The 25,799-nt window shown below is 38.5% G+C and overlaps 1 protein-coding gene across 4 annotated transcripts in view; it reads right to left on the bottom strand.

The window, feature by feature from the left end:
* The window catches only part of LOC140187208 (phosphoinositide 3-kinase regulatory subunit 6-like), a 114,840-nt gene that overhangs the window by 9,120 nt on the left and 79,921 nt on the right, over positions 1-25,799 (bottom strand). For 3 of the 4 annotated variants that reach the window (XM_072242281.1, XM_072242279.1, XM_072242280.1), the window contains 6 exons: positions 25,165-25,287; positions 23,149-23,259; positions 22,418-22,508; positions 11,508-11,578; positions 7,653-7,743; positions 5,546-5,616 (listed from right to left, as the gene is read on the bottom strand). In XM_072242281.1, coding sequence (XP_072098382.1) covers positions 5,546-5,616; positions 7,653-7,743; positions 11,508-11,578; positions 22,418-22,508; positions 23,149-23,259; positions 25,165-25,287 — 558 coding nt within the window. The remainder of the gene's footprint in view (positions 1-5,545; positions 5,617-7,652; positions 7,744-11,507; positions 11,579-22,417; positions 22,509-23,148; positions 23,260-25,164; positions 25,288-25,799) is intronic. The other variant, XM_072242282.1, reaches the window with a different exon arrangement.

Below are 25,799 nucleotides of genomic sequence, written 5' to 3' on the forward strand. Positions count from 1 at the left end.
AGGGAATCTACAACCTTCTTCTCTTAGTCACGAAGTGATAAACAATGCCTTCTTACATTGGTGGAGACTTGAATTAAAGGGTCACTAATGTAACTTTAGTCTTAGCATCTGCCAGACTAATTATTAATTACTCTATATAAATGGAGAACTATCACTGATGAATGTAGCATTTTGCATTATGTACCTCAAAAGTAAAGACCCTTCATCAGGACTGGAAGTAAGGGGGTAGAAGCCAGAATAAATCCTGATGAATATGTTTGCAGCCTCTTGCACTTTTCAAAGGTGATGACTGTTCTGGAGTTAGTGAATATTAAATAAAGCATATGCCAGTCTTCAGTTTTTATTGTGAATTGCAAGCAGTAAAGAAGTTAAAAGCACACCTTTGCTAATAAACAATACTGTTTGTGGAGCACAGGCTGGCCTACAGACTAAGGCTACGTCCACACTAGACCGGGTAATTTTGAAGTCGCTGGTTTCATGTAAAAACAATAGGCGTCCACACCAGGCATTTTTGAAAATACCTCCATCCACATTAAAACGGGTATTTGGGCGAATCTCCTCCTACTGGGCATGCACAGGACATATCTACAGAAAATAAGCGACATGTTTGGTGTCGAATCTCGCTGTGAAAGTGCGCGTTTGTGCAGTTACAGACTAGAAAAACTTAAAAGGAATTGCTGTTGGCTCTCACGCAGGAGGACTTAAAACTAAAAAAAAAACAAATACTGGAGCGTATGGAGGCAACCGACAGGGAGTTCACAGACAGTATGATCCCGCTGACGACGAACATTGAAAAACTGACTAACTCTGTTGCATTAATAGAGCACCTTGTTAAATGTATAAAACATGTCTGCATCAGAGTTATCTTGTATTTCCATAGAATGTTACATTACGCTGTTACACATCTATTGTCAGAGAAGTACTTGCATAAATAGGTAAACCACCTTCATACAAGCAAGGACAGAAAACAGGGCAAAGTGAGTATACTTATTTATTCAGTAAGCTATGGGTCAAAGCATTTGGTGAGTACATTTCTAACTCTTCTGGCTTCAGTCTCATTGCCGTCTGTTCTGAAATTGTTAGGTTGTTTGGGGGGTTGCATTCAAGAAAACAATGAAATGCCGCGCTGCTGCCATCTATTCTGGCACGCCATGATAGCGTTTTTAAAAATATTCGTTTACCCCGTCCACACTGCTCTGCACAATCGGCGTTTTCAATTTACACACTCTGGAGGGCGTTTTAGAAAATCTCCGTTTTTGGGGGAGAAAGACGCCGTTTCAGTGTGGACGGAGGGTCAAAATGAAGAGAAAAAGCTTTGATTATGAATTTATCCGGTCTAGTGTGGACGTAGCCTAAGATATATGGTTTGCAAAAAGGTGATAATGAGACATCCGCATATACATCAGCCAAACATTAAACGAATGGAGTAATGTTAATTGGCCTGCATCAATTCAGGCAACTATGGGTTTAAGTAATTTGCAGCATTGTGACTTGAGTTAAAGGAAGCTTTCAGACCAGACTGGTATTATCACTTAGCACCTCAAAAAGCTGATCTATCAACAGATTTGAGTGTCTGGGATCTCTGTCCTCAGAAGCTTTTAGACTTATTTGTGTATTACTTTGCCCCAGCAAAGGTGTTTGAAATTCACAGGCATTTGAGATTGTAAATATGAAATTTAAAAGAAGCATTGGCAACACAAAATATTGAACACTACAATATTATTGTAGTCATTGAAATTGCATTGTATCACCTAACATTACCACTGATCTTAAGGGTATAAAATGTGATGTACTTTTAAATTTGTGAGACTCTATCTCCAGAAGACAGTTTGCTGTTTGTGATGTATGAAGATTTCTATATCACCAGCATCAGTATCTCTCTAATTACTTTGATCACGATCACAACAGTGACAAGTCAGCATACAGGGAGGAGATTGAAAATGTGATTGAGTGGAGTCACAACAACAACCCCTCACTCAAGGTCAGCAAAACCAAAGAGCTGATTATTGACTACAGGAGGAAGAAATTAGGAATCAATGAGCTTGTGCTCATTATGAGATCTGAGATGGAGAGGGTCAGTAACTTTAAATTCCTGGGCATTATCATATCAGAGGATCTGTCCTGAGACCAGCACATAAATGTTTTTTCAAAGGAAGTATGGTAGTGCCTCAACTTTCTTAGAAATTTGTGCAGATTCAGTATGTTATCTAAAGCTCTGACAAACTTCTATAGGTGAGCAGTGGGAAGTATCCTGACTGGTTGTATCATGATCAGGTATGGAAACACCAATGCCCAAGAACAGAAAAGCCTGCAAAAGGTAGTAGATACAGTCCAGTCCATCACATGAAGAGCCCCCCCCCCCCGAAACCCCACCATTGAGCACATCTACAAAGACTGCTGCCACAAGAAAGCAGGACCCATCATCAAGAACTCCCACCATCCGAGCTATGCTCTCTTCTCACTGCTACCACCAGGAAGAAGGTACAGGGGTCTCTGGTCCCATACCACCCAAGTTCAGGAACAGTTACTATCCTTCAACCATCAGGCTCCTGAACCAGCATAGACATCTGCACTCACCACAACAATGAACTGATCACCGAACACAACCACTGAACTCACTTTCTAGGTTCCTACAATTCATGTTTTCAGTTTTATTTACTTATTTTATTATTATTATTTATTTCTTTTTGTGTTTGCACAATTAGTCAATCTTTGTTTTTCATTGATTCTATTGAAGTAATCTGTTCTTCTGTAAATGCCTGCAAGTAAATGAATTTCAGGGTAGTATTTGGTGACACATATATACTTCATTAATAAATTTACTTTGAACTTTGGTACAAGATGCTGCCACATTTACCAGGCTGATCACCTCATCCCAATTATGGTATAGGACTTGATCAGGACCTTGGATCTTTGGTGGGAATGGAGTGCTTACCACACATGCTGTTGGTAACTACCACATCGCTAATGTTCCTTTCTTCTTACTATTCATGCAACTGGTCTGAGATTCTTTAAAGTCTCAATACTTTCCCAGTGGTCAGCATAACAACGATACTCAAAGTTGTGAGCTCCAAAAGCACTGATCTTTGGCAACTATTTGGCATGGATCTGTTTGAAAAATGTTTTTGCCCAGTTTTGCAATCTTTTACTTACAGGTGACCCACCCACAATGGCATGTGTTTATTGCTTCATAAAGATGAAATCTATTTCCTAAGTGATAGTGTCTTAAAATTGTGTTTAGAGCCCCAAGGAGTTATACACGCTAATTATCATAATCAATACATTTACAGTTTGAAAGAAGTTGGAATTACCATTATTCAAGGAAAGTGCCTTATAAAATCAGAGTATTAAGAGACTTGTAGCCCCATTTTAAATATCTCAGTAGTTCTGGCCAGTTAAAATTAGTCTGCTTGATTATTATGGAAGCCTTCTACTTGAAACATTCACTTTTTACATTGAAACATAAGAAAAGATATAAATGCTCAAGTTTGGAATATATTAATGAGCTAGTTACATAAGAAAAATTCAATAGGCATTTTGTGGTAGGAACCATTGAAGACCAGTAGATCTATTTGTTCAGTACTGCTATCTCCATTCTGGCCTGTGATTATCTATTGTTGCAACTCCCAATTGTTACTCTAGGTTTGACTTGTCCAGTCCTCTCCCACTTTCTATTTTTCAACTCTGCAAAGTTACCTCATTCAAAATTTGTTACCCTTATTTTATTATGCACCATATCTTGTTCTTTCATTATCCCCGTGCTTGTAAACAATATTATTTCCTGATCTGACAACACCTCATTTTAATTCCCTTAATGTGCTCATCCTTCCATTTTTTTCTCAGATCCTCCTGCTCTAAAACCATCAGATGTTGAAGCTCATTTCTGGTCAATGACTTGTGCATCATAGTTTTTCAAATCCATTTTCCTTCCAGAGTCCTGGCCACAAGCATTAAAATTTCCTGTAGAATCTACTCCTCAACTCTACCTCTTCTTTTAAACTTCTTAAACTTACCTCTTTGTCTAAACCTTTTGTTACCAGTCATCTTATCTCCTTATGTCACTTTGTGCAAAGTTTTATGATATTTCTCTGAAGGCATCTGGAGGTAGAACACAGAAAAGGAACAGGCCTTCTGGCCCGCAATATTGTACCTAACTACTTAAGCTAGTAATTAAATGCCAAACAATGTCCATATCTCTCTATAATCAGTAGATTTATGTGCCCATCTAAGAACCTCATAAATTTTCCATCTTTTATTTCCAGGCCTTTTTCAGTTTTGCATGAGTGGTATGTGAACTTATATTTTATTCAGCCACGTGACTGCTAGATTTGCGACCACTTCTGTAAGCTATACCTGAGACTCTGGGTGATGACAAAACAGGCTTCAACTGTGAAGTCCTGTGAGCTCGATTTTGCTTACAGTCTCAGCCCAAAACATCGATTGTACCTTTTCCTATAGATGCTGCCTGGCCTGCTGCAATCATCAGCAGTTTTTGTGTGTTGGAAGAATTGCCACTTGGTTTGAGTCATCAGGGACAATGAATTATGCATTGTGTAACAACCTGGGGGAAGGGGAAGGAGCAAAACACTTTTTGATGTATCTGAATAGTCCAGCCTTTTGTGGCCTGATCCCTCTGATGCTTTCACCTTCCTCTCACCTTCCTGTGACTGGTACTTGGAAAGACAGTAGAGAAATTCAAGACCCAGACTTGCCCTACTGAGCTGCCAGGGCTTAAGAAGATGCAGGCAGAGGAAAGATAAGTAAATAAACATTGTGTTTTGTGAGAATTTTAAAAAAGCAGTTGCTCAATCAGTCTTCCATCTATTGTTTAACCCTCTGGCCTTGTGCTCACTGTTAAGCTCTTCCTCCACCCTCTTGGATTGGTGGAGTGGTTATTGATAGGAAATTCCTGCTATCTTGAGTGTTGGTCTGTCCACATTAACAAATTTCATGATACATGCCGGTGATATTAAACTTGATTCTGATTCTGATTCCATGTGTATCAGCATGCAAGTCTGAACTGTGGACTAGGTCAGGTTTCATCTTGAAATCTTTTACATCTGTGTGGTACAGCCAGCTATATATTTGATATCTAGATGCAGAAAGGGTAACCTAACTCTTCCATAGAGACGTTTCCTAAAGTGCAATGTTGCACAGTATTATGACTGCTGAAGACCTTTCTGTTTATTTCATTAAATTTTGTTTTAACGTATAATACTGTATATCAGCTGAAGACTCATGGTTATTAACAAAAGTTACACGTGCTAACAGAATTTCCAAAAGGGAAGGGGGGATATTATAATCCACTTCATAATTTTTTTTTAACAAACCTGAGTGAAAAATGTTATTTAAAATGGCAAATGTAATCTTGGTTTATCACCTGATCAAAGGCAGCTTTAACCACAATTATCAACACCTCAGTGGAAGTCAAGGTAGATTACATGTCACAGCGAAAAATAAGATGACTCTTCCAGACAACCTGCAAGTCGATTTCATCACACTATGGTTAAATATGTCCTTTTCTTTAATGATAATTTTCACTAACCGAAGACGTTTTTCCAGATAGGTTTGTCTTACTTGTTACTTCTGATATGCTTACAGCCAGACAGACAAGATCTGCAAAATAAAATTGCATTGCACTCTGAGGCTATGAAATTAAATATCTTCAGAAATATTTTATGGCTATATGTCGTTGGTACTCAGTCCATAACATGTTCTCATATGATCTGCCAGACTTCCTAATAATCCTACAATGTTTTCAATTTCTTTTCAATTTGTGTCATTATAAGATTTCTGCAAATAATGTTCAAAGAACAGTGGCCATATAATCTGGTTAACTAACAATTTAGCTTTTCCAAACCTAATTTTATTGTTTGTCATAATAATTGTCATAATTATTTTGTGACAAACTTCATATTTCCCTGATCTGAATTTAAATGTTATATAAATAAAATTAGAGTTATAAAACATGATCATAAGTATGTCCTCAACTCATGGTAATTATCTCTAGTGAGATGATATATTGTACCATCAGGTCTGTTTTTCTCTTTGCATGGCTGGGGAAGAGGACTGCAAATTAATGTGATTTGAAACAGGAATCCCTATAGTTACTAAACTTCATATCACTATTATATTATTTTATAATTATTAAATGGTTATCTGTTTTATTATCCATGCATTACACAAAGACCTCCTGAGAATGCAGAAATAACATATACCTATCACTAAATGGACCTATGGAAGGGTCCAACTTTACTAATTTGGTAACAGTTACCCAACCATTTCAGGATTGTTCAGTGTGATAAAGTAGAAGTAAGTTGCACCTAACTATTTAAGGTGTAAAAGATGCAAGAAACATCTTGACACTTTAATAAAGCCTGTCCTATAAATTGAATTACATGGCATCATCTTTCAGTTTGTTACCTGTATCAAATTTTATAATAAAATTCTACAAGTGAACTATGTGAGATCCACAAGAGTCTACTATTTTGCTTCTGGGTTTGCCATGTACCCTATTGTAATGAAAAAGCCTGGAAATGTATAATGGCTTTCAATAGCATCCACTGCACAGCAGGATTGCACTTCCAGGATTTTAGATCACCTACGCATGGCTCATAAACCACTGAGCCAAGTGAAGACTTTCATGATATTATTAAAGTAAAATAAAATTCAAAGTAAAATTATCAAAGTACGTATATGTTAGCATATGCATCTTTCAGTGCATATCCCAGCACTGGAAGCATTTCTTCGCTAAGTCCACAAATAGTGCTGGTCTTTGGAAACACTATCAAAAGTTTGTGCAAAATCAGGATTGATTCCTTGACTCTCTCTCTCTACTCTTAACAACCAATCACAGGAACATACACCATCCTCCAGCCATCCAATTGTGCTCTTCATTCAGACCCAAAAGTTGCCTGTTTCCCTTAGTTTCTTTGACTAAGGGCACAGTGGGAAGGCTTTTAAGAGGGGAAGACCAATTCCTTTCAGCATGATGCCCTACTCAATTGCAACAGAAATAACAGATTCTCATACAGGTTGGATCACTGTCACCATTTATTTAATGCACTTTACAGGCCCCTTTCAATTTCTAACTCCATGTCATAATAGTAACTCTGTTTTAAAAGAGTCAAAATGATTAATCATCAACCTTCTCTCCTTTCATGTTTCTCAGGCAATTAAAAGGAGTTTGTCACTTGATGCTCAAACAAGAATAGCTTTTGTCAAGTGGGAAGAGCCATCTTCAAGGCAGTAAGTTAATAAGCTGGTTTCTGTTTTCTTTTAAACCAAGAGGAACACTGGCAACAAACTGGAAATCTTTGTCAGTTTTTATTTACGTATAGTTTTTCATAATCTTATTGTATTTCCCTTTTCTGTGCAGACATTCACAGGAAAATAAAGAATCTCAGGGTAGTATATGGTGACATACATGTACTTTGATAATAAATGTACTTAGTCTTGTTCTCTTTGCTGTTAAAATATAGGCAGCATTTGGAGGAAGTATACAGGGGAAAAATAATTTAAACATAGCCCTAATTTAAAATTAAATAACTGCAGTATCCAAAAAAAGTAGTGCTTTTTATATTTATACATATAACAAACATTGGTTATCTGCAAACTAAGTTATCACAATTGCTAACGGATTCATGACATACCTTCAGTTCCATTTGAGGGAATTGCTTTAATTGCTATGCTAGTGCAATGACTTGCAAGTTGTTTTGTATGTTCCCTGTTGCTCAATGCAATCTAAAATGGCAAACGATAAAAAAAGTAATGGATGTAATGTCTACCATGAAAGTAAATGCTTTCAATAAACATTAAAGGCAATGGGTTTGATATCAAGATTTTCCTTTTTTCATAGTACTTTGCCAGCCATGTACAGTATATAATAAATTCTGCTGAAGAAAAAAACTAAATTTAATTATATCTACTTCATTATATAAACATAAGTTTCTTTATAAATGTGCAAGATAAATCCTGTTTTGACCATGCTTGGAAAATTGTGTTTAATTCTGGTCACTTCATTATAGAAAGGATATGGAAGCTTTAGAGAGGGTGCAGAGGAGATTTAACAAGATGCTGCCTGGAGGGAGAGAGCATGTCTTAGGAGTATAAATTGAGCAAGCAAAGGCTTTTCTCTTTGGAGCGAAGGAGGATGAAAGGTGACTTTATCAGTAGAGGTGTACAAGATGATAAGAGGCATAGATCGAATTAAGAGGCATAGATCGAATGAACAGGCACAGACTTTTTGCCAGGGTCGAAATGGCTCATAAGAGGGGGCATTATATTAAGGAGATTGGAGGAAAGTACAGCGGGAGGGGGGACGTTAGAGGTAAGTTTCATTTTTACACAGAGAGTGGTGAGACCTTAGAATGCTCTGCCAGGGGTGGTGGTGGAAGCAGATACATTAGGGATTTTTAAGAAACTCTTAGATAGGCACGTGGATGATAGAAAATGGAAGGGAGGAAAGTTAGATTGATCTTAGAGTCGGTTAAAAGGTTGGCACGACATCATGGGCTGAAGGACCTGTACTGTGCCATAATATTGTATGAAAATATACCATTTTAAATGTATTTACCAACATAAAACAAGTTAATTTCAATGTATAATTGTAACTAATGGGTATTTGTGAAAGCTGAGGTTGTGGAATACCTAAAAGTTGTGAAATTGTAAATTTCTCATATAACTATTTGAATTATTACATAAATTCATAAAATACTTTGTAATAAACTTTTTAAAGATTGTTAGGTGTACTTTCATCAGATTTCATTGATCATTGTTTCCTGTTGATGAAGTCGCTTCCTGCATTGAGCTTTCAGCCACGTCTGATTAGCAAGATGCTAGAATTCTGTTTGTGCTTCGATTTGTGAATAAACAGTGTGAGTTTGAACATTCTCAGGCCATAAACAGCGTTGCTTAAATGCAAGTTTGTTGCCTTCTTGTGCTATCGTTGTATAACTAAGTGACACAGCTTGGGAAGCAATCCATTACTCACAAATTGAAGCTCCGCTGAGTCTGCCTGACAACCTTCACTACTCCCTTTACGAGTTCCTACTGGGGGTCTGGCATAATTACATACCAGAAACTGGACCTGCACAGGAAGTTAGCTATCCACCAGTTTTGGCAAATGCATGATGGTTGATTCCAGTGCTTTCACATGGCCAGCAGAACTCTGAAGGTGCTGAATAAGTGGGTGCATACTGCATTCCATTTGGATCAATCAGCATCTATTTGTCACCTGAAAATGTGTGATCCAATTACTTGGTAAAAATGTCCAGTGGCATAATCTTTTTTCTTCTTCAGAAAGCCCTCCTGCATATTAGTTGTGATGGAAAAATTAAAATGAACACCAATTAAATCTATGCAGTTAGGATGGAAATGCATCACCTCTTACTAGCCTTCCTCTTTACAACCATGTCTAAATAAGTATACACAAATGAATGTATTTTAAAGCTAGCTCTATGATCTAAAAAGTGATAGCAGAGTAGGCATGAAGAGCTGAATGGTTTACCCATTTCCTGTCCTTGTAAACTGATCAAAATCTAAGCAAAAATGTAGCTGCAAACCGAGTTCCCATCATGGCTACAGCCCTGCAGAACTGGTAAATCCATTCTGCCCGTCCTCTGCAATCTTGTTCCTGTGTACAGGCTGTCCATAAGCTGTACATCTGTAAGCTGGGGAGAACCTGTTTTATGTTTGTACATTCAAGAATATTGCTTGTTTGAATATTCCTGATAATATCTGGTGCTCGAGGTAGAAATAGCATTTGCCAAGAGGGTGTGTTGGATATACAGCCAACACTTGTTATCCCAGTTCTTCCACTCATTCTCAATGAATATAACCTAGATTTGACAATATGAATTTAGAATGGAGGGTGGGGGGAGGAGGAGAGGAATGTACAAATGTTGAAAGTGGCTGCATCAAGAAGCTGGCTTCAGCTATTTGCCTTCTCTGTAAGTGTAGCAAATAACCCCTTCAGGATATGCAGATTGGCAGTTTTATCAATTTTCACTTATCACTTGATTGCTAACTTCAAAACCATACAAGTACATACATCACGTGGCAAGATTTCATCACTATGGAGTTCTTGGCCCTCATCTCTATCTGCAAGGTATTCTGACACTCTGATTAGCTCCAGCACATTCTGACATGGAGATGTACAGCCTTTCAGCCCACCTGTCTGTATTGACCAAGGTGCCTTCCCGTGGTAGTCCCATTTTCCTGCATTTGGCCTATTTGCTATCGGTAATACCTGTCCAAATGCCTTAACATTGCAATCGTACCCACCTCCATCACCTCCTCTGGCAGCTTGTGACATATACCCACCAGCTTCTGTGTCAAAACATTGTCTCTCAGACTTATATTAAACCGTTTACCCTCTCACTATAAACCTATGCCTTCTAGTTTTAGACTTCGCTATCCTATGACTTTTTTTTTGTGTACCATACTCTGCCAGAGCCTCGGCGACCACTTTTCAAGTGGTTGTCTTGAAGGAAAGATTCTGTGAGTGGTCCCCCACATCCTTTTCACAGCGCAGTCTTTTTTTTTTACGAGGCCAAGTTGCAAGCTCAACACTCAACCCCACACGGATGGAAAGTGTGCCCGGGAGTGGCCCGAATGGGTTCGAACTCGGGAACCTTCGCTCCAGAGTCCGGCGCTGATGTCATTGTGCCACCAGCCGGCCTATCCATGACTATCCTCCATAATGTGATGCCCCAACTTATATGCAAAATTCTTTGTCAATGAAAGTGAACATGCTAGTTGCCTTCTTCACATCTATATTTACCCTATTCTCATCAAGTCACTTCATCACCTCTTCAAAAGTTTCAATTAAATTTGTAAGACACAAATTCCCTCACAGTTGACTATCTCTATACAATCCTTGCCTTTCCAAATGAAGACAGACTGTTCTCTTAGACTCTTCTCTAATAACTTTCCTACTATTGATGTTCAGTTCACTGGGCCTATAGCTCTCTGGCTTGTCCTTGCAGCCCTTCCTCAATAAAGACAAAAATTAGCTACTTCCTAGACTTCCAGTACCTTACCCATGGCTTTGGAAGACACAAAAATCTCTGCCAGGGCTCTAGCCTTGCTTCCCACAAGGATTAACGTGGCCAGGCCCCAGTGATTTAAACACCTTTACGCACTTCAAGACTACCAATATTTCCTCTTTTGTGATATCAGTCTGTCTTTGGAACCTGCATCTTCCTAACCCTGTAATCAACATAACACTTAGACCCTAGGATTAACCCTAATGAATGCAAACAATTATTAATCCAAGTTCAATCATTTCACCAATTATTTTATCAGTATTCTTCATATTATAATATTCATTTGGGAGATTAGATGTAGAAATTGGTGCTGAATACACAAGTAACCAAGGACAAACATCTATCTATCATCTTCACTATAAATAAGTAAAACAACTTTATTTGATAATTTCAATTTGCTTCTTAAATAGGACAGCAGCTCATGCTTACACAATGACAAAAGGATATGTTGCCTCTTACCTTTTTGTACGTAACTGTAATTTGTCCACCTATTCCTTCTGATAGTGCCTTCCTTCTCACCAGTGTGGATTCTGCAAGGAAATAGCGAAATGTTTCTCATTATCAGTATATGAAACTGAAATGTCAGTGAAATGGTGGATTTAAATTAAGGAACACTGCCTTCACGAAAACACATCAGCAAACTTAACTTTATATTTTCTTACAATGTACATTGTACTGAAATGTCACTTTCAACTTTCACAATTGTAACATTTGATTTATCCCTCTTATTAAAAAAAATTAAAACATTTTTTAAGAACATTGGGATTCTTTAAACCTCAGTATTCTAACATCTAAACATAGATGAGTTCAAAAAAAGCCAGCTGTGTTTTTGGTTTATTTTGATATGAATTCCTTTGGAATTTCTTTTAAATATCAAACCTTTTACAAATTCCTGTCCTGATAAGTCACCTGGAGATTCCCCTTCCACTCCCAGCATGTACATCTAGTTTAAATCCCAGCAGGTGCAGTGGCCTTTCTACATGACTATATCACACTAGAACGATCAGCATGTTCCATGGTTCCCTGCCTAGTGAGTGGCATTTTCAGTTTTAGTAACACTTGGTGTGTGTTTGCCAGCCTGATGCAATCAAAGCTAGTGATTGGGATGATGACTAACATTTTTCTGGAGATTTGCATCTGAGTTCTACTGTTTGCCATTTCCCTACCTATTCATTAGTACCTCACTATTGATGGATGTGTTGTGCAATCACACCCTATTGTGGACTCCTTCCACAAGACACCATTTTGGAGAACATACACATCATGCATACGCACTCAGTGGTCACTTTTTTATATGCAGGAGGTACACTGAGTGTATTTCTGTATGTTCATTGTCTTCTGCTGCTGTAGACCATCCACTTCAAGGTTCAACATGTTGCGCATTCAGAGATGCTCTTCTGCACTCCATTGTTCTAACGTGTGGTTATTTGAGTTATTGTTACCTTCCTGTCAGCTTGAGCCAGTCTGGCCATTCTCTGACCTCATTAAGAAGGCATTTTCACCCACAAAACTGCTGCTGACTTTTTTTTTGTTTTTCACACCATTCTCTGTAAACTCTGGAAACTGCTGTGCGTGAAAATCCCAGCAGTTCTTCATATACTGAAACCATCCCATCAAACCCACCAACTTTGGTGTTCCATGGTCAAATTCACTTAGATCACATTTCTTCCCCATTCTGATGTTTGATCTGACAACAAATGAACCACTTGGCCGTGTCTGTATGATATGAGATGCTGCCACGTGATTGGCTAATTAGATGTTTGTATTAACGAGCAGGAGTACTGGTGTACCAAATAAAGTAGCCACTGAGTATATGTGATATTCTTTCAAAGTATTCTCTTGATCCAAGTTGACTAAGCAAGCGCCCACTTTTTTGTACGTACAGATAACTGTATCTCTGAATAGCAGAAGGCCAGAACAGGCAGAGATCAATCTATCTGCAGAATACAGAATATCTAACCTAGCTGAATCACCACTTCAAACCATACGTGCCATGATTGGTGATGGTCTTTTGCAGAATCTTGTAATCCACATTATGCAGCAAAGTGGTAAATTTATTTTTTATTGTCACATGTACCGATATGTACTGTGAAAAACGTGTTGCATAATGTTTGTAGAGACTAATTCATTATAACAGTGCTTTGACGTAGTACAAGGTAAAACAATAAAATAATGCAGAATGAAGTGTGGCAATAAGGTGCAAGGAGGTAATGAGGCAAATTGTGCAGTTAGAGTCAATTTTTATCATGCTAAGGAACTGCTCAGTAGCCTTATAACAGCAGGAGGGAAGCTGTCCTTGAACATGATGGTACACGCTGTCAGGCTTTTGTACCCACTGCCCGAAGAGAGGTTTTTGGTTATGCTGATCGATTTACCAAGGCAACAAGAAGTATAGACAGAGTCTATGGAGGCGAACACACACAAAATGCTGGAGGAACTCTGCAGGCCAGGCAGTATCTATGAAAAAGAGTATAGTTGACGTTTTGGGCCGAAAGGAGGGGAGGCTGGTTTCCGTGATGTGCTTAGCTGTGTTCACAACTCACTGCAGTTTCTTGCTGTCATGGCAGTGCAATTGCCGTATCAACCATGATGTATCTAGGTAGAATGCTTTCTATGATGCAATGGTAAAAAATTGGTAAGGGTCAAAGGAGACATGTCCTGTTTCTTCAGCCTCCTGGGTCACCATGTTCTGACCATTCTGCGTATAGGGAGCATTGTGAGGATCTTCTCTCCGCATTCTGAAATGTTCTCAGTTAGAACAAACAGCTGGTCCAATCTCTCCCACTTGCCATTCTAAACTTCTTAGATATGAGATAAGAAATTAAGGGAGTCTGTGCTCTCTGTGTCTCCACGTTGTCTGGCCTAGCAATAGAAGGATTTTGGATCATGAATGTGCCAGTTTTCACACACATTTTTGAGCATCCTCTAACTTAAAGTTGCTGATCAAAAACTTCCCTCTGCAAAAGTTTATTTCATACTCTGGCTTGGAAGATGAAACTGGTGAATCCCAAGGCAAGAGGTTTCTCTGAATCCTTAGCTTTTGGAGCTGCATTTAGATATAAATCAGAACAAATTAGCAACTGAAGGAATAGATCTGCGTACATTCCTGTAGCTGGCACATTTCCCTTTAACTCTCTCTTGCTTTTGAACACTATTGTGGATGAGGAACTTCTTGATGTTTGCTTTGATTGCTTTTGAACACTAAATCAGGGAGTTGAAAAGCTTTGTGGTTCTCCCACCTGTGTGTAGACAGAAAGGATTCACACTGAGTTCAGTTCCGGATAAGCTTTTTCTTTATTACAAGTTGGTATCAACAGGGGAGTCACTTGTCCTAGAACATATGCTCCCCGATCCAAAGTTTTCATTATTTTATGCTATTTTTATCTATTTTCCCCCCACTACCTCTACCCCACATTTGCTGTGTATACATAGCCTTTTGAAGTGACAAGATCACAGCACCCATGTTTTAGGTCAGCTGTATGCAGTTCTGCTTTTACCTTATGTACAATGCAGGCTCCAATCCTGGAGTTTTATGAAGCTGTTGCTAGGCTTGTGTCCAGTGTTCACTGTAGTTTACCTTAGCGTACAATGTGGCTTGGGCTGGTTAAGCCTGTACAGACTTTCGCTGCCTGGTACCAACTCTGTAGGGTCCCTCTTTACCTCTCTGCTACATGCTTATCCCAATCTCTCTCTGTTAAACTACAGAACCAAGAATTCACTGTTCCCTGCTACACTGTGTGATCCATTTAAGTTCCTCATTGTTTTCTAGGACCATCAGTTTCATGTTCAGCTTTTATATTCCTTTGTCAGCCCTCTGGTCAACTAGAAATGGGGAGTAAGGAACACTGGCATAATTTTGGTGAATATGACACAGCAAATCAAAATTATTGTTGTTTTTAAGAGGCTGTAGGAGAAAAGAGGACCGCTTTAATATCACAAGCAGCTTTGGGAACCCCTTATCTACAATACTCCTTCTCCCTTATGATAATGCACTGTGACTTCTTTATACAGGGGTATGGGTAGCCAGAGGATGTGGTTGAAGCAGGAGTTAAATGTTACAATTGCAACATTTAAGAGGTACATGGAGGGGAAGGGCCTGAAGGGTTATGAGCCAAACACAGGCACCTGGGACTAGCAGACAGGCTGCTGTGGTCAGTGTAGACCAGTTGTGCTGAAAAGCCTGTTTTCATGCTGTTTTACTCACTGACTCTATGAATAAAAGAGCACAATCTTCAAACTGTTCTGGAATTTGTTTGATTGAAAACAAAACATATTTAATGTTATTAAGGATGATTTTAATAATAAATTTAAGCCTGAAAGATTCACACTGAAATCGTGCCTTAATACTTCAAGACATCCCAAAGCAATTTAAAACCAATTTACTATGCATCAAAGTGTTAAAATATTGGAAATATGTCAGGCTTTTCAACAAATAAAACTTTAACTAATATGAAAATGACTAAATCATGTACTTTATCAAAGCAAATTGAGTGGTAAGCACCAGCCAGGGAAAAGTGGAAACCATCCCCTGTCCCCAATTCTACCCATTGAAGTTTATAAGAGTTATTATCATCTATAGTGTGCCACTGAGACTGCATAAGAACATAAGGAGTCGACCATCTGGCCTATGAAGTCTGCTCTGCAATTCAATAAGACCATGGCTGATGTGGCCATGGATTCAGTTCCACCTACCTGCCTTTTCACCACAACCCTCAATTCCCTTTTTCTACAGAAATCTATCTAATGGTGTCTTAAATATACTTAATGAGGTAACCTCCACTGCTTCCCTGGGCAAAGAATTCCACAGATTCACTAATCTCTGGGAAAAGCAGTTTCTCCTCATCTCTTTCCTAAATCTATTACCTGTACCTTGAATCTTGAGGTTATGTCCCCTTGTTCAAGTCTCACCAGTGGAAACAACTTCCTGCCTCTAGTTTATCTCTTTTTATAATTTCATATTTTTCTATAAATTCACCCTGAAATGGGTAGTCAAAACTACCTAATATATCACTGGCACCAGCCTTCCCACCATCAGTGACGTATACTGTACAGAGAAAGGTGCCAGAACAGGGCCAGTAATAACATGAAGGATCCCACCCACCCTGCTCGCCCTCCCATTCCCATCAGGGAGGATGGCTACATAGTATCCATGCCAGAACCACCAGACTCAAAAATAGCTAGTTTCCCCAAGAAGTAAGGTTGATCAACACCTCCACTCGCTAACTCACCCCTCCAATCACCCCACCACCACTACTTTATCATTTCCTGTCAGTCACCTTATGTAGAGTCACTCCTGTGCCTCACGTTATTTTAAAGATAACGTGAAGCTATCTTATATATTTACATTATTATGTTTTTTATATTTTTTTATATTCTTATTGTGCTTTCTTTTGTGTTGCATCAGATCCAGAGTAACACTTATTTCTTTCTCCTTTACACTTGTGTTTTGGAAATGAAATTAAATAATCTTGAATCTTCTTCTGAAGAAGATGCAACTCAATCTCTCCTGAAAGGTTAACCTCCTCACTTCCTCTGCACTGCCTCCAAAGCCAGTATGTCTTTCCTCAATAACACACACAATATGTTGGATGAACTTAGCAGGTCAAGCAGCATCTATGAAAATAGATAAACATTCGATGTTTTGAGCTGAGTCCCTTCGTCAGGACGAGATAGGGGAAAGATGCCAAAATAAAAAGGGGTGGGGGAGGGGAAGGAAGATACCTAGAGAGAGTGAGTAGCTTCAAGTTCCTGGGTGTCAAGTTCTCTGAGGATCTAACCTGGTCCCAGCATATTGATGTAGTCATAAAGAAGGCAAGACAGCAGCTATACTTTATTAGGAGTTTGAAGTGATTTGGCATGTCAACAAATACGCTCAAAAACTTCTATAGTTGCACCATGGAGAGCATTCTGACAGGCTGCATCACTGTCTGGTATGGAGGGGCTACTGCACAGGACCGAAAGAAGTTGCAGAAGGTTGTAAATCTAATCAGCTCCATCTTGGGTACTAGCCTACAAAGTACCCAGGACTTCTTTAGGAAGCAATGTCTCAGAAAGGCAGCGTCCATTATTAAAGACCTCCAGCACCCAGGGCGTACACTTTTCTCACTGTTACCATCAGGTAGGAGATACAGAAGCCTGAAGGCACACACTCAGAGATTCAGGAACGGCTTCTTCCCCTCCGCCATCCAATTCCTAAATGGCCTTGGAAGCTCTGGACACTACCTCACTTTTTTTTAAATATACAGTATTTCTGTTTTTGCACTTTTAAAAAATAATCTATTCAATATATGTAATTGATTTACTTGTTTATTTATTATGTTTTATTATTATTATTACCTTTTGTCTCTCTCTCTGCTAGATTATGTATAGCATTGAACTGCTGCTGCTGAGTAAACAAATTTCACGTCACATGCCGGTGATAATAAAACTGATTCTGTTTCTGAGATGATGGGTGAAGCCAGGTAGGTGGGAAAAGTAAAAGGCTGGAGAAGAAGGAATCTGATAGGAGAGGAGAATTGACCATGGAAGAAAGGAAAGAAGGAGGGCACCAGAGAAGGTGATAGGCAAGTGAGAAGAGGTAAGAGGCCAGAGTGAGGTATAGAAGAGGGAAGGGGGTAGGGAAAAGAGGAAAAAAAAATACTGGTAGAAGAAATCGATGTTCATGCCAGCAGTTTGGAGGTTAGCTAGACAGAATATGAGGTGTTGCTCCTCCACCCTGAAAGTGGCTTCAATATGGCAGAAGAGGAGGCCATGGATTGACAATGAGGAACAGGAATGGGGATAAGGCTAAAATGGTTGGCCACTGGGAAATTCAGCTTTTGACGGATGGAGTGAAGCTGCTTTACAAGTAAGCAGACCAGAACTGCATGCAGGCAAGGCCTCACCACTACTCTGTACAGTGGCAGCATAACTCACCTACTCTTAAATTCAATCGCTCTAGCAAAGAAGGCCAACATTTCATTTGCCTTCTTGGGATAACCTATTGCACATGCAAACAAACCTTTTGTGATTCATGCACAAGTACTCCCAAGTCCCTCTCGACAACAAGATGCTGCAATCTTTTACCATTTAAAATATAATCAGTTTCAATGGTTTTATGTCTTCTGTGTTTTTCATTTGTTCTTTGCCATTTGGGCAATTTGTTCTTTTTTTGCATGTTGAGTGTTTGCTTTCTTTGAGCGGGTTCTATGTTGTTTCCTTGTTTTGTGGCTGTCTGTGAGAAGATGAATCTCAGTGTTGGATACTGCATTACGTACTTCGATAACTGTATGATAAATCTTTGAATCTTTATAATCTGATCTTTTATTTCCCTTCCAAAGTGGATGACCTTGTAGTTAGCAACATTGCACTCAATCTGCCAAAAGCTCACCCACTCAGTTAACCTATCTATATCTCTCTGCAGACACTCCACATCCTCTATACAACATGCATTTCCATTCAATTTAATGTCATCAGCAAACTTAGATACACTGTACTCATCCTCTTCCTCCAAATCGTTAATTATATATTGTGTACTGTTTGTGGGCCCAGACCACCTCCTGCAGCACTGTATTCAACACTGATTGCCAACCAAAGAAGCATCCAGTTATCCCAACCCAATGCCTTCTATTGGTTATCCAATCCTCTATTCACATTATCCCCCAACTCCATATACTCTTTTCTTACGGATAAGTCTTTTATGTAGCACTTTATCAAATGCCTTTTGGAAATTTAAATATACAACACTCATCTGTTCCTCTGTCCACTGCACTCAATTTATCCTCAAAGATCTCCACTAACTTTGTCAAGCAGTATTTGCCCTTCATGAATCCATTCTGTGTCTGCCTGATAGAACCACTTCCATCCAGTTGTCTCACTATTTCTTCCCTAATGATAGTTTCAAGCATTTTCCCAAGTACAGCATTAAGCTACCTACCCTATATTTACCTGTCTTTTGCCGGCATACTTTTTTAAACAATAGAGTGACATTCGCTGTCTTCCAATCTGCTGGAGCCTGCCCAGAGTCCAGAGAATGTTTTAAATTATCACAAATGCGTCAACTACAACTTCTGTCATTTCTTTCAATACTCTGAGATGCATCCCATCAAGATCAGGGGACTTGTCTACCTTTAGAGCATAAATGTAGACAAAGTTTAGGCACACTAGTTCGCTCATCACTACCTTTTTAGTGACGATGATTGAATTGAGATCTTCACCTCCCATCGCATCCATAACATTTCTTTTTGGCATATTAGACGTGTCCTCCACTATGGAGACCAACACAAAATAGTCATTCAAGGCCTCAGTTATTTCCACATTTCCCAATACTAATTCCTCCTTCTCACTTTCCAAGGATCTACATTCACTTTAGCCAACCTTTTCCACTTTATATAATTATAAAAACTTTTAATATCTTTTCTATATTTTGTGCTCGTTTATTTTAATCATCTATTTTTCCTTTCTTCCTTGCTTGCTCAGTGGCTCTTTGCTACTTTTTAAAGTTTTCTCAATCTTCCAGTTTCCCACGACTTAGCAAGTTTGTATACGTGAGATTTTAGTTTGATGCTTTCTTTTTTCCCTTTGTTATCCAAGACAGGCTCTCCCCACTCTTACTGTTCTTGCTTTTAACTGGAATGTACTTTTGTAGAGGACCATGTAAGATTCTCTGAAAGTCTTCCACTGTTCCTAGTGTCCTACCATATAAGTTGTCGACCCAGTCTATGCTAGTCCACTCTTACCTCATCCCATTGTAGTTTCCCTTATTTAGGCAGAACATACAGATTTTAGATTGAACTATTACAACCTCCATTTGTATGTAAAGTTCAATCATACTGTGATCACTCTCTCCTGGAGGCTGGAGGAGGAGGAGGAGGAGAAGATGGCGCCACGACGCAGCACGCGCGACCACTCTGGTGATGAATATCTGTTATTTGTCAAGTAGGATGCCATGCACAATTCTAATTTGATGGAGGCAGACATGAGAGCACGGAGGAACATCTGGTGAAACTTCTGAAATGGCTGTTTCGCTGCCGCTGCTACTGTGTGATCCAAATTCTCCGGAAGGGAAGGCCCCGAATCCTTGGCTTTACTTGTTGCTCGGCGGCCAGGGCGGGGTCAAAGCGCTCGGCAGAGATGGTGCTCAGTGTCGGAGGCTCGAAGCTTTTGGATGGACTCAGAGTCAGACTGTGGTTGGGTGCTTCCAGGATACTGCATCGGCAAGTTTGCGGCACTGGAGGCTCATGGCAGGGAGAGTTTCTCCCTTCTACCGTCTGCGTGAGATGTTGGGGCTATCGGGACTTTGAGACTTTTTTTTTACCATGCCCATGGTTTGTTCTTTATCAAATTACAGAATTGCTTTGCACTGTTGTAACTATATGTTATAATTATGTGGTTTTTGTCAGTTTTAGTCTTGGTCTGTCCTGTGTTTCTGTGATATCACACTGGAGGAACATTGTACCATTTTTTAATGCATGCATTTCTAAATGACAATAAACGAGGATTGAGTGTCCTCATAATCTAATCTAATCCCGAGGATCCCCAACTACAAGATTGTTAATTTTACCTGTCTCATTGCACAGGACCGATCTGAGGTAGCAATTTCCCTTGTAGGTATGCTAACAAGCTTTTCAAGAAAGCTGTTGTGGAAGTTGTGGCAAGGCAAGGGTTAAGGCAATATGCAGGCAAGGATAGTTTAGAGACAGTGTGCAGCCAATCCAGACAAGAAAGGTCTTTGAAGAGCATAGCTCCCTTCTTCACAGGAGGGACGGGAGTCATTTGGCACATCAAGACAAGGTAATGATACAAATGAAAGATTCTAGGGTAACATTTACTATTGGTCCATTATTTTACCAACTCTGAAGTATTACCGTCTTTAACGTAAGATTTTATTGGTTATTAATCCCTGTATTATCATAGTGTAATTGGTGATTGGTAATTGATCATACAAATAAGATATCTGAACATACACAAAGATTACCAGTTGGTCAGTATATCCAACTAGTCAATTTCTGTAGTATCTAGTATCCCAAAGATATGCAGGTAGGTCATCACATCTGTAAATTACCCATTTGTGTAGACAGCTGGCAAAAGAAGCAAAAGGGAGTTGATGTATACAATTCCATAAGATATGGGAGCAGAATTAGGCCATTTGGCCCATCAAGTCTGCTCCACCATTCAATCATTTCTGATATGTTTTCTCAACCCCATTCTCTTGACCTCTACCCCTAATCTTTAACTCCCTTATCAATCAAGACCCTATTAATCTCTGCCTTAACTACACATATTGACATGACTTACACAGGACTCTGCAGCAACAAAATTCTGTACATTCATCACCCTGGGGCATGTAAGATAGAGTAAGTTCTACTGCTATGCTATTATAGCTCGGAATGTACCAGAGTTCGGAGTTCAATTCCGGTGCCTTTCTGTAAAGAATATCTGTACATCCACCCCGTGGAATGCGTGGGTTTCGCCAGATCCTCTGGTTTCCTCCCACAGTCCAAAAAGGTACCATTGCAGGGATGCAGGCAAGACAAGTAGGGGGGAATGGAACTCACAGAATTCTTCTGACATCCAACTTGGACTTGTCAAGTTGAATGGCCTCCATTTGTGTCCCATTTGCAAGTTCAATGACCTCAGCCCATAGTTAGCTGCTGAAGGACTATCAACGTTGTTTGATTTCTACCAGTAGATAGCACATATCAGCAAGCAGCATGCTTCAGTAGCAATGTAACTTCATAGTGGGTAAACAGCTTACAGAAGAGTGAAATGAATGAACCATTTTAATGGCAGTTTTTTAAAATAACTTTTACTCAATTATCATCTCCACAACTTCTAAATTGATCTTGATGTAGCAGATGATGTAACTTATTTCTTAATGTTGTAACTTAAATTCAATTCATATTTTCCTTCATTTCAGACAGAATATTTGTTTATGTTTGAATATTCAATAAATTGTCATTTCAAATTTAAAGCAAAGTAGTTATTTGTGTAATATTAACCTCATAATGAATAACCTCATGGTTGCGAACCAGTGAGCACATTGCTTTACGATGCTAGTGTCCAGGGTTCAATTCCCGCCACTGTCTATGGGGTGTTTGTACATTCTCCATCTGATCACGTGGGTTTTCTCTGGGTGCTCCAGTTCCCTCTCTCATTCTAAAGCGCGCAGGTTAGTAGGATAATTGGTTAGATAGGTGTAATTGGACGGCATCAGCTCATTAGCTTGTTACCTTGCTGTATCTCTTAAAAAAAACTGTCACTTATTCCCTCAGTGTAACTGAATGGAACTGTTATTCCTAGGTGAAGAATTCCTCCTCAGTAATGTCAATACACTTTAGTAATTGCTCTATAGCAATGAAGTATCTGATAGTTTTAGAAGAATAACTTACCTTTGGCACACTTCTGTTCTGGAAACTGAGCCTCAAGCTGAATAAGAAATACATCATCTACAATTTCCTCTGTTTCATCTGAAAAGGTAAGCTGTGGTAGAAAAGGAAACGGAAAATATTATAAATAAAATTTAACTGAGTAATTTCAGTTTGCCTTTTGACCAAATAAACTACATAGAATTAAATCTACCATCAGCAATGATGCGTGTGAAACCAACCAACAGTTGTGAAAATCTAGCCAATTCTGGACTATGTGGGTGTACAGACCTACGTTAATACAGTTGTCACTTAAATAACCTCTCAAATTGCCTTGGACATCATGCCTGGTCCGTGCTGGCCTTGCCAACGATATCCACAAGCCATAAAAGACTAAAAAGCAAACATGGAGGCTTGCTGGTGCATTGTGAAGTGTCACTTTGTAAATGGTGAAAAATAGATTTTGAACTTGAAGATATGCAGTCCCAAAAGTTAATCAGCAACTTACCAGTGTCTTAACTATAAGAGCAAAGGTTCACACAGACTTTAAAAAAGTCACTCTACATACAAACCTAAATTGCCACGTCAGAAAATATGGCTGAGTGGTCAGGCACAAATAATTTTCTAATGAAGTGGGAAGCTCATTCAGCACCTACATACGTTGTTCAATTTTTGGTCAGTTCAACAGAAGTACAATTGTAGTATTATGTAACTGGGTCAAATATGTCACTTGATATTGGAATAAAAGTACGTACCTTCACACTGTAGATTTGAAAGCAAACAGGCTGACACCCCATTCGTACATAGTATGAAGCAACATCCACAATAAATGGATCAGCGCCAGACTGTTGTCCAGATGTTGTAGACTGCAAAAATCATTTTAAACTTGTTAGTTTAACTAGCAGGAGATATAAATCTGATTTTTAATTGTTATTTTTAGTTGGGTTAATGTTTAAAAATCTAAAAACTCCTCACTTAAAACATAATTAACCAATTAATTGTAAGGGTTTTGAGCTATTTGCGTGTTGATTGCTTCATTAGCTTCTTTCGTACTTTAGTTTTGCTGTTAATTATACCGACATACAGTACAGTACTTGGCTGCATTTTGTACACCAAAATAAATAACACAACAATGAGCATTTGCAATTATTTTGTACCAAGCTTACTGCTGCAATTAACACAAAATGGCTATTTCTTCAACACAACTCTAAAGCTGTTCCCAACAGTTCTGCTTTAACTACTAGAACAAGCATATTATATTGGATGGTTTAATATGAATGACCCAGCCAGAAATAGAAAATTAATGAATTTATGTGATAACTAAATGACTGACAAAGCATTGTTAATAATTTATATGTTGGGTATTCACTTTGAAATCCTTCTTTTACATTAACAAATACAGTATATCAAATCTTGATTGCGATAATATCTTAGAATAGTGACAAAGGAATATGATCACACATCAGCTTATTAAATAATGCTTTACAGATTGATCTGAACCCCTAAGATCACGCACATTTGTTCAAGACTGTAATTTTATCTCACATTAACGTTTTGTTTATCAGTGTAGCCAGATTATAAATAAGAGTTCAAATCCTCTTCAAAATAAATCCAGTACTGCTCACAAGAGGTTATTTTATAAACAAAATATATATTTTCAAATGAGATCATTTGGACACATTCACCTCAATCTCAACTCATAGCTACATCTTTGATTTAAAATCAGGGGCTATATTACAAAAGTACTGCATCAGCCTTTTTGCTTGAAGCTACTCTCATTTTGCACCCCCCTTTTTGATTTTACATCATATTAGAATATTTTCTCACTTTGCACTTTTATAGTTCCAAATTTATTCTCTGAAAGATGAGTTTAAGACTTCAAGTATTATTAAAAATGATCAATTTTGCAGTTTCAATATATGACAGACACTCTAAGATAACATAGACTATGAATATGTGCTAACAGTAATGTGCATTGTCAGAGCAGTGACAATGCACATTACTGTTAGCACATATTGACAGTCCATTTTCTCATTTATTGACAACTAGTTCACAAGGCAAGTAATTAGCACTGTTGCCATGTTGATTTTTGTGCTTGCCAAATGAAACATGCAATTATCACAAAATTAGTTACACCTGCACCCAAATAATGAGGTACAAAATGTAACAACAGACCTTACTTACATAAAGTATTCTACTTCATTTATCAAAAAGCACAAAATTATAAATTTACAATTTTTTGCAGAAATGTATTTGGTGCCAGAGAGGGTTATAGATTCATGAAGCCATTGACTTAGCACTTAATCAACCAATCATAAAATAATCAGTAACCTGAGTTAGGAGTGTCACAAACATGAGAAAATATGCAAATGCTGGAAATCCAAAGCAACACACAAAAAATGCTGGAGGAACTCAGCAGGCCAGGCAGCATCCATGGAAGAGTAAACAGTCAACATTATGTTGCTACCCAAGTCCTAATGAAGTGTCTCAGCCCTAAACGTTGACTGTTTGCTCTTTTCCATAGATGCTGTCTGAGCTGCTGAGTTCCTCCAGCATTTTGTGTATGTTCCACGCAAGTTAGGAGCTTTGTGGCCCTATTTCTATTAGTGTGAGCATACAGCATTTAGTACCTATGGCAACAGAAAAAAATCTAAGGACACTAACTTCGAGGAGGAGGAAATTGTCATTTTCACAAATAGCCTATTAATCTCTTTCCATAGCATGTAATATTTGTTTGTGTACACAATAAGATCCAAAAGGCATGTCCTTACCATTTTAGCCAGTTCAGGTATCATGTTGCGCAGGCTGTTGATATTGCTGTTATACCATGGATCTACGCTGCCCAAGTACCTGGACAGCTCACAAGAAAGGTCATGGTGTAGTAAATGTTTGACCTAAAAATGAATTATAAAGTTTTCAGTATTTACTAATTAAGAAGTGTTAACAGTACATCTAATTTTTTTCAAAATGACATTATTAACTTACTGCAACACAGTCAATATTAACTTCTTTGGATCTACCAGAGTATTTCATCAATATCCTATAAAGAGGGCTGGAATTTCTTACTTAAATTCAGTTAGTTCCCATATTCCAAACATGATACTGTCCCAAACAATGCTTAGCAGCTGATGCTCACCAATATCATGGGGTGAAATTTTTAGAAATGTGTGGAAATTGCATATGTCAGTAAATGTTGAAATCCTAAAGGTTCTATTAGCAACACTCTGATTATCCAAAGGCTGCGTTAATGAAGTCCTTGCATGCACAAGCCAATAAAAAAATCATTGAATATATGTCCTATTTATTTAAATCAAATATTTGCATTTATGCCCATTAATAACCATCTATACTTGTGTTCAAATAATGAAGAACAGTATAGCCTTGTTGACAATGCATATAAGATTTT

Source organism: Mobula birostris, chromosome 24, assembly GCF_030028105.1.
Source record: "Mobula birostris isolate sMobBir1 chromosome 24, sMobBir1.hap1, whole genome shotgun sequence".
NCBI classification, from domain to species: Eukaryota; Metazoa; Chordata; class Chondrichthyes; order Myliobatiformes; family Myliobatidae; genus Mobula; species Mobula birostris.